This window comes from Zingiber officinale, chromosome 7A (assembly GCF_018446385.1).
Source record: "Zingiber officinale cultivar Zhangliang chromosome 7A, Zo_v1.1, whole genome shotgun sequence".
Classification (NCBI taxonomy): Eukaryota; Viridiplantae; Streptophyta; class Magnoliopsida; order Zingiberales; family Zingiberaceae; genus Zingiber; species Zingiber officinale.
In genome coordinates, this window is record NC_055998.1 from 43,223,879 (window position 1) to 43,240,074 (window position 16,196).

Consider the following 16,196-nt stretch of genomic DNA (forward strand, 5'->3'; position numbering starts at 1 on the left):
CATACATTAGGCTTCCTATAGCCGAAGCATAATTCATGTCCTCTTTCTATTTTGATGTCTTCGGAGACATCTCTTTAGATAAAGATTCTCCATGCCCAAAAGGTAGAAAAACCTTTCATGGAGTCTTGCATGCTTAAACGAGCTAGGATAGTATGAAGCTTGAGATAAGCACGACATTCTTTTCTTGTGATCCCTTTGTTCCCGAGAATATGTGCGCACTCTCCCAAGTCCTTCCTTTTGAATTGTTTGGACAATCATACCCTTACTTCCGACAACACTTTGATATTGTTTCCAACTACCAAAAATATCATCTATGTATAGTACAAGAAATACCACCACGTTTCCATCACACTTCTTGTATACACAAAATTCCTCTGGTCACTGAATAAATCCATAGGTCTGGATTACTTTATTAAACCGGATGTTTCCAAGACCTTGAAGCTTTACTTCAGTCCATAAACCGATTAAGCTTACATACATGATGCTCTTTGCCCTTTGCAATGAACCCCTCTGGTTGCTTCATATAGATGCTTTCTTCAAGACTTCCTTTAAGGAAAGCTTCTTAACATCTACTTGTCAAATCTCATAATTCATATGAGCAACAATAGATAAAAGAATCCAGATAGACTTAAGCATGGCTACCGATAAAAAATTTCCCTTTTTCAACAAGCCTTGCTTTGAAAGTTTCAACCTTCCCGTCTGTCCTTATTTTTCTATTGTGGACCTAATGGCTTTTACACCATTTGGTTATTTTATAAGCTCTCAGACTTTATTAGAATACATATATTCTAATTCTATATTCATTACTCTTTGCCAAGATACTGCATCTTTATCTTGGAGTGCTTCATGTCCGGGGACCAGGTTCATGTTCACCAGGGATCAAGTCCAAAGACTCTCCCAAAACATGAATCTTTCAGGTTGCCTAACAACCCTCCTACTACGATGAGGCACTTTGTGCAATTGTGTATCATTTGTGATACATGTTGCAGTTTCTTGTGATACTTTATCTTGTACTGTTGGTACTAAATTAGACGTGTCCTTTATTATTTAAGAACAAATTTACTTATGGGCTTGTGGTTCATTACATAATCCTCTTCTAAAAATCAGGCATTGGTGCCAACAATGTCCTTATGATTTTTAGGACTATAAACCTCCTTTCGTTTTTCTAGGATAACAAGTGAACTCCTGTCCAACTTATCAGTATCTCCCTTCAGCACATGTGCTGGACTATCCCAGATCTAAATATGCTTTAGACTAGGCTTACACCCATTCTACATATCTATGGGAGTAAAGGGTTTTGACTTAGAAGGTACTATGTTCACTTCCGTTTCCAGTGTATATCCTTGAAACGAATTTGGTAATTTTAAAAAACTCATCATTAATCTAACTATTTCCACAAGAGTCTTATACCTTCTACTACACCATTCTGTTGGGGTGTACCAGGTGTAGTTAGTTGGGATTAAATCTCGACTTCTGATAAGTGACTCCTAAACTCTCCTAAGAGGTACTCGCCACTACGATCTCACCGTAGTGTCTTGATACTTTTACTTTGATGTTTCTCCACATCATCCTTGTACTCTTTGAACTTATCAAAGTACTTAGACTTGTGGTACATCAAGTAAATGTACTCACATCTCGAATAGTCGTCTATAAAAGAGACGAAATATTCGAAACCACTTCTTACCTGGATAGTCATAGATCCACACAAATCAGAATTCCAACACATCTTTGGCTCCTTACCCCTTAGACTTAAAAAGCTTCTTGGTCATTTTCCTTTCCAAGTAAGACTCGCAGGTTGGAAAGTTTTCCACCACTAATGAACCCAAAAGTTCATTGACTATTATCCTTTGAATCCTACTCAAGTTAAAATGACCTAGCCTTAGATGCCAAAGATATGATTGATTCATTTCCGAAGGTTGCTTTCTCTTAGAGTTAGAAGATGTGTTATTAATTTTCATTTGTTGCATCGTGGGAGTTATTAGATTTTAAATTGCCAACCAACGTACCAGAACAAATAACTTTTATATTTTCTCGATAACAACTTTGTTACCAAAATAGACAGAATATCTATTCTTTAATAGTTTAGAAACCAAAATCATAATCTTTCTAAACTTAGTATGTAAAGACAATTTCTCAAAATCCATGTTTTATTCCTATTAGAGGATAAACATCTCCCACTGCAACAACTGCTATATTTGCAGCAGTGCTCATGTAGACAGTATTTTCCCTTTCATATAGTTGTCAGGTTTCCTGGAACCCCTGCAATGAATTTCAGACATGATCAGTGGCTCCCATATCAACACACCAGGGTATCTGTAGATAACACCACTAAACATGTTTCAACAACTAATGAATTAAATACACTTTTATTGTTCTCATTTCTGAGAGGACAGTACACCTTAAAGTCCAAGTTTTGTTTCCAATCATAATTGGGACTACTAAGTCTATTCTATAGTATAACAGCTAGGGGATTGACAAACATTTGAAATCCTAAGAATCACAAAAATATTTGGTCAAGACCAACACCTTAAAAACCCCATGAATTTTGCATGCCACGATAGTATGGACGTATACAAAATCAAAGAGGAGATTTTATCCATTATTTTTATTATCTCGTCAACCTAACTTTATGGCAAACAAAATTAATAGTTGGTCTATCTTTGATCAAATATTTGGTCAAAACTTTGAATTTAAAATAATAATGATTCCTCAAAACAATATCATTTAAATTCACCAACACCTCAAACACTGTGAATTATGCATGCCACGATAGTGTGGACGTATACAAATTCAAAATTTTGTAAGAGGAAGGTTTTACCCATTAATTATCTTGTCAATAAATCTTTATGACAAATAAAATTACCTCAAACACCGTGAATTTTGTATGTCATGATAGTGTGAACGTATACAAATTCAAACATTTGTAAAGGGGGTTTTAATTTTATTAACTTGTCAATCTATTTTTATGACAAATTAATAATTGGTTTTCCTTTGGTCACACAAATAATAGCAGTGACTCCGATGGGGAGGATACTATTAAATGCGTCTAAGTGTATACCATTACTTGATACTAAGTCCATTAAGTAGGATTGTGCCCCTTCCGATGGGGAAGATCACACGCTCCTAAATAATTTCCCATAACCATCCATAAAGGAAGTTTGATCTAGTGATCTGCAAACAAACTCATCTGATATGGAGGAAGGCACTCAGAGCCAACGCGCAAGTTTGTTTGCATCACTTACAGACCAGTAATGGAGACCATGGAATCTATCTACTAATCCCTCTCCCAATTAGTTATTTAAGGTGAGAAATTTTAACCTATCAAGCATACATCACATGCACACACACATCACAGTAAATAAGAGTAATAAATATGGAAATTAATTTTCCAACTATTATGGTTTCTTCCGTCACTGTTCTTCGTGTGCTCCAACCCTGGCTGCTGCCATCTTTAGCCACCGCCATCGGGTCCATGTCGTTGGGTCCATCGAGCTTCCTTTTCTGCTGCGCCTCTGGTCCTCCAATAGCACCACGCTTCGCAAGGATACGATCCGCGACAAAAATATAATTTTACATATATCGATCCTATATTTCACAAAGGAATATGCATGTATTCTAGATCGAACAAAAAAGTAAATTTCTAAAACTAATACAGCTCCTGCTGTATTTGATATATACAATCATGCATACACAAAATAATGCCCTTGACATGTCCAAGGGATGAGGGAGACCAAGAGTCATGACTCTTGGTATTACATGGAGGTATATAACCTCTCATAAGGTGGCCGACCACTTAATGGTGGGCATTAAGCATTTTGTGTGCTAATTGAAGTCTTCTTCTTCCTCCTCTCTTCTCTCTTCTCCTTCTCATCCTCCATTGCCGTGACCACCAAGAGTGCTAGCACACTCTAAGTGGTTCTTCTCCACCTTTTGTCCGTGTGGATACTTGTAGAGGAGTATTCACTTGACACTCTATGAGATACGGCATCCTTTTGGACGAGCGGGATAAGCGAAGGGCTTCGCTACAAAGGTATACTCTCTTTTCATGTAGATCTAAGGTAGATCTAGTGTAGAAACATGTACATGATTTAATTTTAAATATATCTTCGCACGGATCCGTGGCTAGAATTCGGGGTTTTCGCAACGCAAAAAGTGATTTTTGTGGCTCGAATTGCTAACAATTTAGGGCTTCCAATTCTTTTTTTTCTTTTTTATTTTTCCAATTCTGGGATGAATCCAGGATTCATCCCAGAATTGAAAAATAAAAAAAAAATTAAAAAAATAATCGAATGCCCTATTTTTGGACCTATAGATGTTGAAATTTCATAAATTAAGTTTCTATGTATTTGAATTATTCTCCTGATCATAAAAACATCCTTATCTATAATTTTGACCTAATATATTGAGTGTCGTGATTTTTTAACATGAATTAGGTCAAATTCTGGTTAAAAAATTACTACACTCAATATATTATATTAAAATTATTGATGAGGATATTTTTATGATCAGGATAAAAATACAAATATATAGGAACTTATTTTATGAAATTCTAATGTCTCGAGGTTCATATTTAGGGCTTTCGATTCTTTTTCCTTTTTCTTTTTTTTTTAATTCTAAGATCATCCAGGATTTGTCCCAGATTTGGGGGCAAATCCAGGATTTATCCCAGATTTGGTGACGAATCAATGGATTCATCGCTAATTCTGGGATGAATCTAGGATTCGTCCCTAAATCTAGGACGAATCATGGATTCATTCCAGAATTGAGAAAATAAAAAAAAAAAGAATTAGAAGCTCTAAATATGGACCTAGAAACGTTAGAATTTTATGAAATAAGTTTTTATGTGTTCATATTTTTTTTCTAATCATAAAAATATCCTTATCTATAATTTTAACCTAATATTTTAAGTGTGGTGATTTTTTAACCCTAATTTGACCTAATTCTTATTTATAAATCACCACACTCAATATATTAGGCAAAAATTATAAATGAGGACATTTTTATTATCAGGAGAGAAATACGAATACATAGAAACTTTTCATGAAATTTCAACATCTCTATGTCCTTAAATAGGGCTTTCGATTATTTTTTTTATTTTTTTAATTTTTAAATTCTGGGATGAATCTTGGATTCATCTCAGAATTGAAAAAAATAAAAAAATAAATAAAAAAATATTCGAAAGCCCTAAATATGGAGGTATAAATGTCAAAATTTCATGTCACAAGTTTCAATATGTTCGTATTATTCTCCTGATCATAAAAATATCTTCATCTATAATTTTAATCTAATATATTGAGTGTGTTAATTTTTTATCTGAATTTGATAAATTTATGTTAAAAAATTATCGCACTTGATATATTAGGGAAAAATTATGGATGAGGATATTTTTATTAAGAAAAGAATAATACGAACACATAAAAACTTTTTTTATAAATTTTTACATCTCTATGTTCGTATTTAAGGTTTCGGACACTTATACGAACATGCATTGAACATTAACTTTCTTAATTAGTAATAAACTATATATATTTCATTAAATATAGATTTAGAGATATCAGAATTTTATAAAAAAATTTCTATGTGTTCGTATTATTCTCTTGATCATTATAATGTCCTCATTTATAATTTTGACCTAATATATTGAGTGTAGTGTTTTTTTAACACGAATTAGATGAAATTCTTATTACAAAATTGTCACACTTAATATATTAGATTAAAATTATTGATGAGGATATTTTTATGATCAGAAGAATAATATGAACATATAGAAACTTATTTGATGAAATTTTGACATCTCTAGGTTCATATTTAGGGCTTCTAATTTTTTTTTATTTTAGAATTTTTTAATTCTGGGATGAATCCTAGATTAGTCTTAGAATTGGCGACGAATCCTTAGATTCGTCCCTAAATGTGGGACGAATCTAGGATTCATCCTAAAATTGAAAAAAAAAATTAAAAAAAAATGAAAGCCCTAAATATGGGCATAAAGATGTAATTTCATAAAATAAGTTTCTATGTGTTTGTATTATTCTCTTGATTATAAAATATCCTCATCCATAATTTTGACTTAATATATTTAATATATTGAGTGTGGTAATTTTTAATAAGAATTTAATCTAATTCATATTAAAAAAAATATCATACTTAATATATTATATCAAAATTATAGATGAAAACATTTTTATGATCAGGATAATAATATGAATACTTAAAAACATGTTTAATGAAAATATGACATCTTTAAGTCCATATTTATGGATTCTGATTCTCTTCTTTTTCTTTTTTATTTTTTTAATTCTGAAACGAATCCTGAATTCGTCCAAATTTAGGGGTGAATCCTTTATTTGCCCCAAATTTGGTTTCATTAAAATATTAAGTTTTTACGACTAATTTTTAATTCGTCGCAAAATATGCGATAAATTATAATTAGTCGTAGAATTTCTAACAAATCTCATTTTCATTGTAAAATTGCAACGAATATTTTATTTGTCACAAAATTTGAAACGAAAATTAAATTTCATTACAATTTGATTTTTAACAAAATATTATTTGTTGGTAATTGTAAAATTCATTGCTATTTTGGAATAAATTTTTATTGTCGCTAAATTTGTTATCAATTTAAGAGAAAAACTATTTGTCTCTAAATTTCATCCCTAATTCATTATTTTTTTTTTTCTTTTTAGTGATTGCGTCCTTGCTATAATGGTCTTATTCTCCACTATAATGCATTTGAGCGTTAATTACATGAATCCAATGCTCATGGACAAATCTTTTAATCTCCTGTCTAAATACAAAAAGATATTAGATACCAGGTTTGCTAGAAGTATCTACGTTAATGTGTTTAAGGGAGTACATTCTATTGATACAAAAACCTCGAGTTAGTAAGTCTAGTATTCCTTCTTGCATAGCTCAATTTTGCTTACAAGAAGCAAGCTTGCACATACTAAAAAAATTACATACTAAACCATAACATGGATGATACGACACCAAAGATTTACATAACTTTCACTCTCCTGTGATTTATAATGAGGACACATAACGACATGAAATGCATATAAGAAAGATGAAAATCATGGATCACAAGCATTTTGACCTAATGGTTATCTTGGTCCTGATAACTCAACTGGTCGAAGGTTGTCGGTAGAGTCCAAAATCCACTCATTGGTTAGAAGCCGTGGAGCCATCTCCTCCAGTCGTCCCACTTCAACCTTTAGCCATTCCTCCCATCTCTCCGCAAGACCATCACCTTCAAGCATCCTCACCACCTCTAACATTTTTGGTCGTTCTATAGGTGATCCCTGAGTGCATAGCAAAGCCACTTGTATGAGGGACTCCACTTCAGCCTCCACGTAGTCATTCTGCAGATCAGGATCAACCAACATTTCCAGCTTCTTCTCTTTCAGCAGTCCTTTCACCTGAAACAAATAAGTGGTGGCTTAGTTCTTTAAATAGGACCAATATCAAACTAGATGCTCGTAATATCTCAAGAATCTAGGGAAAGTCAACAAAAATTCTGTACATGCTTGAGGTTGGAGTCCAGTATCATTTGCTTTTTCGTAACATACATAGACAAACTCAAAAAAGGACAATTGACCGATATAATATTTTAAACTTGTAGCCTTCTTGAGAAACTCAATTGTACAAGCAACTAGAAATGTGGTTTTTGAAACCATTGACAAATCTTCTTCGTGAGGGGAAAATGCCAAACTTAAATCCACTCTGCTAGCATTTTAAAAGTTAATGATTATTTTAGAAAAAACTGTGAACAGTGGTTACCCAATCAAGTAACATAACATCATCATCATTTGCAAGCCGGGCAAGGTCAAATGCTCTTTGCCCAGTAATCAGTTCCAAAAGCATGATTCCATAGCCAAAAACATCAGTCTTCTCTGAGGATTTTCCAGTTGAAAGGTACTCAGGAGCTATATGTCCTATAGTTCCACGAACTGCAGTTGTTACATGGGTATCCTTGTAGTCCATTAGTTTTGCCAAGCCAAAGTCTCCAACAATGGCCTCAAAGTCCTCATCCAACAAAATATTTGCGGCTTTGACATCACGATGTATAATTTTAGGATCACAATGATCATGCAAGTAGGATAGCCCTCTTGCGGAACCAAGTGCAATCTTTCGACGAGTTACCCACTCAAGTGGTGGCTCAGACGGAGGACGCTCTACAAATAAAGCAACTAAGTTAGAAACTGTAGGAATTTAGTTTCTTAGTAGCCATGGAAATGATTCCTTCAGAAATGTTAGGATTAAAGCAGCAGAATATTAAGTTTCTAGAAAACAAATTTGTTTTGACATTATCAATGAAGTAAGTACCTCTTAACCGTGATGCAACACTTCCATTAGCCATATAAGGATAAACAAGTAACCTTTCAGTGGGAGTCATACAAAACCCTCTTAGCCTAAGCAAGTTTCGATGCACAGCCAAGCTAATCATCTCAACTTCAGTTTGGAACTGAAGCTCCCCACCAGGAGTTCGCTCTTCTTTTAGCCTCTTTACTGCTACAAGTGAACCATCTGCAAGTCGCCCTTTATATACTTTCCCAAATCCTCCTCTTCCCAGAATGTTCTTGTTGCTGAAGTTGTCAGTTGCGACTTGTAATTCCCGTAGAGAAAATCTCTTTAGCTGACCCAAATGAACTTCTGGATCTTCTTCAGCTGCACAAACAGTCCTTGATAAGTGACGGAGATAACCATAATCCCTTTATGTATATGTTTTATACTAACCAGGTACATCAAAGAAATGTTCTGGTGGCTTACGGCGACGCCACCATGCAAACAATATTGCCGGGACAGCAAAAAGCAAAGCAGCACCAGCAGCAACTCCCCCAGCAATTGCTCCAGTGCTGGAGGCACTACTTCCTGTTCAATAACAATCTATTAGATTTAATCCAGACAAGAGTGTAAATCCAACTCAATCTAAAATCAAAGATGCAAAGAGAAGCATGTAAAGAGTAAAAATATGAAAAGAATATTTCCCAAGTAAGAAACTACCCAAAGTTGCTAGCACACATTAAAGGAAAATAGTTGGTTGACACCATTCATTCCCCTAATTTGTTTCAACCAAAAAATTAATTAATTGCCCAATAAGGCAAACATGAAATTGTATCTTAGATTGGAAGCTTAAATAAATGATTGAGATATTAAATTTCAAATGAATTCCATTGTAAATGGAAAGAAAAAGAAAACTGAACATGGTTGGTATCTCCAATGAAATTGTTTAGGTTTACAATGCAAAGATAAATGAGCATATCAATTTTTACCTTGAGATGATGGTGGCATTGGAGGAACAAATGGAGGTGGCGGGGATAAAGGAGGAGCACCAGGACAGGCCTTTGTTGTCCCAGGACCACATAGAAGAGGGTTGTTAGCAAAACTGCATATTGAGAACATATAATTAGCAAGCTATATATTCACTAATAAGAAAACAATGTTCGCAATTTCAGTGAATCTAGAAAGCACCTGATTGGAGTGAACAGAGAGAAAGATCCTGTTGATGGAACTTCTCCGGACAAGTTGTTATTTGACAAATCCCTGTATTTCAATAAAATAATATTAGATAATAACAAATAAAATAGTTCACACGTGTCTAACCTATTATAACCAAGGATCCATGACTTACAGAACTTGGAGGGCAGTGATATTAGTCAAAGACTTGGGAATAGGACCAGATAAGCTGTTATTGTTAAGCCGGCTATCCTTCAACGGAATTTTCCAAAAATAACAAGAATTAAATGATAAAGGGAAATATTTCAACATTGAACAAGTATATCGATGACAGGGGAGATCAGTCATTAATTCAATTCTAATAAATAACACCAAGCAGCATGCTCCTGTAGCTAATTTGACAATAAATGGAACACCTGGAAACACACATTTTATAAACAAGTAAACATCAATTAAATCTTCATTTAATTTCCACTAATTTAGCAATGTCATTCACAATCCTGTTTATTGGAAAAGAATAAGATTATTCAAGTATCTTACCTTGACTCTAATCATTTCATACCTCATAATCTATCAGGAAAATTAAGAAATAAGGTAACAACTATTTCTCTCTTTTCTAGCATAAGGTTCTTCCACATTTTTAGGCATCAATTACATGATTCATTATACAAAAACATACGATAAAGTTTAGAGAAGATGCCTACACTTTTTATGTGCCAAATTCATATCAATGTTTAAACACTGCGTTATAATTTTTGTACATCACGAATTCCCAAGTACATTTGGTTGACATTGAAGACTGTTTATGAAGTAATCTTTAGTGGGTAAAAACTACAAAATTTTTCTCTGAAAAGAGAGCAGACTGTTGATTCTTGGCATTTTTTTCTACATGCAAGTATTGTTGAGATAGCATTAGTGCCGCAGTTCACAATTGTTAACTAATGCTTCAAAAAAATACCCCAAGATAACTAAGTTGCAACAAAATATAAATGATAAAAAAAAAAAGAGAAAATAACAATATCAGGTATCTAAAAGCCCAATAATCATTCTGAAGAGAACGAAGTCATACAGAAATCGCAGCTTTGTTAGCTTTCCTAGTGAATCTGGAATTTCACCCGTGAAGTTGTTTAGGTAGAGATCCAAGCTGACCAAGTTTGTCAGGTTTCCAAGGTCACTAGGAATTGTACCACTAATGTTGTTACTGTAAAGCTCCCTGTTATTTTGAAGAATAAATAAAAATCACAATAAGATACAAAGTGCTGCAATTCTAATAAGAGAATTGATAGCTGAAACACACTTGATCACATAAGATTCTATTTAGATGGAAACTATATATTTGGTACAGAAGCTACTCAAGCATGCCTGTACAATTAGATTCAGTGTGTTATATCTCCAATCCTATTAGGGGTTAATTAACAGCAATTAATTGATATGGTAGATAATTACGGTTTAGTGGTTAAATTTGAGGTTGAATCCTAGGAATTATAGCTGAGTTGTTTATTTAGGGTGATTATATGTAACTGGATTGATCAGGGTTCAATTTAACATTTGATGGATCTTTGAGGTTGTGGTTAGGTGTGGATCAACTTTTCTTTGAATTGGGCTCAAATCAAGTTTGATCTAACCTTAATTTGGTTGTGTTTAGACAGAACAAGAGATTGCCAGAGTTTAATCAGTTCAGTTCCATGCGAGAAAATTAATTGAATTGTTAAATTAAGAATATAGGTTTCTTGTTCATGTACCCTCTGAGTTTCCTTTCACCATGACAATTCATCTACTTCAACAATTCGTTCCTCTTAATCCAATTTGAACTTCTCCTCTCCTTTCCTAATCACGATCAACTCTTTAGAGAAGGATGATTCTTCTTCTATGCATGCTTTCCTCTCCAGTGTGCAGCGAGTTTTCTTTATCACCGTCAATTACTTTCTGAGTTCTTTCCCTCCATGGGCGTCTTTCTTCACGACTTGTCCAATATGTCACATGCATCAGGCATAATTTTGCATGCAGCAAGCAAATGTCAAATGCAGTGAGTAGGCTGTCACGTGCAGAGAGCAGAATATTTCTTTAAGTTGGATGGTCAAAAACTTCCTTAGTGAGTATTCCATTATAGATTGTATCTTTTATTTGAGTTAGATGATTGTTCATGGTTTTGGTTGTAGATCAGCTTATCTGATTGAGATCTTGTGATTAATGGTTAGGAAATCTAAACTATTGATTATACCCAACCCTTGCTGTGATTTGGAAGACTGGGTAATTGTTTAATTCTTGTTTTCCGAGGTAATTTATGTAAAATTGAATTAATCCCTAAGATTAGTGACTATGCTTGTAGATCGAGTTTGGAAGTGTCTAGGGGTGTTTTGTGGTTGGCAAGACTTTCCAATCTCCAAATGAAGCAAGATTATTTTAATTGTTTCACTAATCTGTGGCATGAGATTTTCTTATGCCTTTTGATCCATTGGCAAAATTGCATTATGTAGTGTTATTTCTTGCAAGTATTATGGTTAGCAAAAACATATATATCAATCCATGGTACTATTCCTATATACTCCAAGTGTTTGTTGCAATAGAAGACTTGATGATTACTATTGGATGCATGCATGATACACCTACTATTTTCTTTATCATGTTTATTTTACTTTGCTAGAGTATTGTTCTCATATTAAAGTTGCATGCTTAGAGGTGTTATCTTTATGCATGATGCATATTAAGAGATTCTTTGGTACTACTAATTATTCTAGAATACATTATGAGACACACACACACACACACACTGATTAGAGAATTGATAGTGTACTTTTCATACGTGAAAAGAATTATGAATCAGTGTAAGAGAAGTGTGGCACATGCAGCTTAGACTCATTTGAAGGGATTTTAGCTAAGTGAGATATATATTGCTTGAGATAGTTAGGATCATTGATGTTTAACAGACAAGTGATTTTAAAAAAGATATTGTCAGTGTGGGTGTATTATGGTATATATTAATAGCTTATTTAAGACCATATGGCCTTAGTGATGGGTCTATGATGATTTGATGCTATCTAGCCAAAGATCGCACAACTCAAAATATTGTTGGCCTATGATAGTTGGGTATTAATAGTATTTAACTAGATATCATGAGGTCATATAATTTCGGCTATTAAGATTTCCTCTACAGTGTGCATCAAGTTCTATTTCTCTCCATCAGTTACTTGCCAAGTTCTATCCCTCCAAAAGCATCTTTCCCTCATGATTTCTCACGAGCAAATGTTATGTGCAACAAGTAGAGTGTCACATGTAGATAGTAGAATGCTACGTGCTTTCCCTCTCTTGTGTGCAGCATTGTTGCATCAATAGAGGAAAATCTAATGGTGGGTGTGACAAGGTGATGTATTGGTGTTATAGCTTGTTTAGTTTGTCCTATAGGTTTTCCTTCATTGACATATTGATGAAAGCCTTTCTTGAGTTAAGGCAACATCTACAAGGATCTTTCATCGTCCTTCTTCTCTGAGTTGGAGGTTCAGATCTTTCCTTGATGAATATTCCGTAACAGAATACTCTGGTTTTAAATAAAGTTATATTATCAAGAATTTGCAATTAATAGTAAGGGAAGGTTTGACTTTTAATTGTTGTGTTTAATGATAATTTGGTTTAAAATCTTGTGTCATACCAGCAACATAGGTGAAACATTTCATTCCGCCCATCGACTGGTACGACGCAGAGACCAACATGCCCCGCCGAGCCATAATACGACCTCCACGGCCTTCGTGACCACTGCGGAGGGGTTGCGGGACCCCGCAGCTGCAACAGAGGGGTCACTTAATCCCCGCGCGCGGTTTTTAGTTGCTAGCTGGGTTGGCTGGGTTGCGCCGGCTTCGTAAGGGTGCCTCTTAATTTTTAATTAAAACTTAATTTTTAATTAAAACTTAATCTAATAATTTTAATTAACTCCCCACTATAGTAGGGATTATCTAAATATGTTTAATTAAACCTAATAAAACTATCCTATTAACTTAATATATATATAGAGAGAGAGAGAGAGATGTCTGATCTGTTGCACGCCTGTGGGTGCTCACCAGCATGCGCGACTGAGAGGGTGCGGCCTCGTGGCAGCATCGACCACTGACTACCACGTGGGCGCACCTTCTCAATCGCACACACAGGCGCACAACAGATCACTGTTGTATATATTATTTATTTTAATTCTAAAAATATATAATAATCTTATTTATTTATTTATCATAAAATAGATCTCATGTTCATTTTTATTTTTTTTATTTTTATATATTTTTTATTTTTTAAATATTTAAGTTAATTTTTTATTTTTATTAATATAGTTTATATTAAAAAAATATCGAAACTATATCGATACAATACAGTACCAAAATCATATCATTCCGGTCATAGATCGAAACTCTGATACAGCTTGAAATTGTAAACCATGATAATTTGTGCATAATTCTATTTTGCTAAAGATTAGCAAATATTCTTGTAGATAGAATCAGAGATGTTTTTGCGAGTGGCAAGATTATCCTATCTTCACTAAGGCAAGATTCATTTCCCTCTTAGATTAATTCATGGTATGATATTTTATTATGTCCTTTAATCCATTTGCTTATATTTTCTTGTTTGTGTTAATCGCTGGCTTCAATGAAGATCATCCTCCCTTGAGCATGAAAGTTAAATGTTATGGTTTGATATATATGTATACGAGAACCAACAATACTTATTATATTTCAAAAAATAAATGACAAAAAACAAATATCATAAACTGAAAACTCTGTGATCTATTGAAGGGCAGTGAGCATGTTGGGGATAACTTGAATAAATTATATGGATCACTATTTGTGTCTAAGAATGGTCCTCGATATAATAAATTTGATATAAATCTGTATCAGCTTTGAGGTTCTAGTTAAATGTATAGTGAATTCACCTTGAGTTCGAATTGATCTTCAGATGGAGTTAGGTTGTCGAATTAGACCTAAGCCAAATTAATATTGGTAAAAATTGGGTCAAGTTGTAATCCAATTTTCAATGCTAGAGGATATAATAAGTGGATCTTGTTATTAGGAGTGATATGATTCAAACAAATCTCAATTTGGACTCAATTTCAATGAATTAGGGTTGAACCATGTTGAATGATTTGGATTAGATTTAGTTATATTCTTAAGTTAGTTGATCTTCAGTTTCTTGATATCTTTATATACGTAAATTTGACCCCTTCCTTATTTCCTTCCTACATTGAAACCCTCGGTCATAACCCCTCGGTGAAACTTAAGGTGGAATAACTATTGCATAAAGACTTAAAGTGAAATACGTATGGTTAAAAAGTAAAATTATTTTGACCACCCATAGAGATGTAGCAATTTGACTTGCCTGTGGTCTCTATTTATTTGCATGAGAGAACTACATCATTGTTTATCAATGGTGAGGACTTTAGCCCGCATGCCAGATGACACTATCAATATTTTTTTGACCTAGATTCAATGATTCACTTTTTCATGAGTCTATTGGTAATGATTAGAGGAAGATAATTAAAAGTGAATTCAATTATGATACTAAATAGTGATAATTAAATGAAGTTACTTATAGAGAATAAATGGTGATAAATGGAATGACTTGTGATACTAAACAGTGATAAATAACTAGAATGATAGGTGATAATTAAATGGAATAAAGATAAAAGATGACTTTATATTAAAATAAATACAACATTTAGAACTCTAATATTTGGATGACTTATTTGAACTTTTGAACTTTTTAATCAAATTAAAATTCATATGCATCCTACTCCATATTTGCCTACTTAGCAATTTGTGTTTATGCCACAATTTCCTTAGCCTCTAGTTTGGTAGGTGAGGTGATGAGGCTGAGACATTGCAACCCTGGGTATTAGAAGGCAAGGGTTGATTTTGAAGCCTTGATTGGTATATAGAATTGATCAAAGATCCGCGAACGGTTTTACTTTTTGTTTGTTTGTTTGTCTTTTTTGTTGTATATATAGATATATCCTTTCTATACTTTCTATAACAAAGGGAATGAATATATATTTTTGTTGAATATCTCCTGTTTACCTTGAGTTTTCTATTCTTGTTAAGTCTTGATTAGTTATTATATTGTCATGTAAGTGAAATTACACCTCAGTCGCTGAGTCATGACATTAAAAAAATGACAACATTCATGTAATCAAAACATCTAATGAAAAACTTACAGATATTGCAGATTTTTCAATTGACCAAGTTGGGGAACCAAAGTACCAGATAGCTGTGCATTTCCAAGATCACTGAAAGACATTGGAAATGGTCAATTACTAAAGCAACATAATTACCAGATAGCATAGAGAGGTCAGTGAACTTACACTCTGATAACACTATTGTCATTATTGCATGTAACGTGGAACCATGTACATGGATTGACCAGGGTTGGGTCCCAGCTTTGTAACACATTATTAGGATCATTTAAGTTTGTTTTAAGATAGTGCAAAGCATCACCTGTACACATAATTTGAGTATCTAACACAAGAACATATAGATATGGAAGCACAAGTATTTCTGTTGATAAGAATATGTTGAAATAGCATTCGACTCATTGTAATAAGACTAATTCAATAGCAATGACACATACAAACCCCATGCCTTGATCGGCAATCTCCAGACAACAAAGGAGAATATGAGAAATTTTATCTATCAATGATTTGTCTTAAGAAATAGTACAAAACCCCTTATATTGAATTTTTACAATAAATCCAACCTAATCAAGAATCAAGC

General features: G+C 33.6%; 1 protein-coding gene across 1 annotated transcript in view; it reads right to left on the reverse strand.

The window, feature by feature from the left end:
* Positions 1–6,828: 6,828 nt before the first annotated feature.
* Positions 6,829–16,196, reverse strand: part of LOC122001356 (LRR receptor kinase BAK1-like) — a 33,785-nt gene continuing 24,417 nt past the window's right edge. Inside the window, exons 2-11 of the mRNA XM_042556065.1 lie at positions 15,788–15,920; positions 15,641–15,712; positions 10,523–10,666; positions 9,629–9,700; positions 9,469–9,540; positions 9,270–9,382; positions 8,734–8,868; positions 8,323–8,664; positions 7,777–8,171; positions 6,829–7,415 (exon numbers count right to left, since the gene is read on the reverse strand). Of these exons, the coding sequence (XP_042411999.1) occupies positions 7,101–7,415; positions 7,777–8,171; positions 8,323–8,664; positions 8,734–8,868; positions 9,270–9,382; positions 9,469–9,540; positions 9,629–9,700; positions 10,523–10,666; positions 15,641–15,712; positions 15,788–15,920 (1,793 nt within the window). The 3' untranslated portion in view covers positions 6,829–7,100. The remainder of the gene's footprint in view (positions 7,416–7,776; positions 8,172–8,322; positions 8,665–8,733; positions 8,869–9,269; positions 9,383–9,468; positions 9,541–9,628; positions 9,701–10,522; positions 10,667–15,640; positions 15,713–15,787; positions 15,921–16,196) is intronic.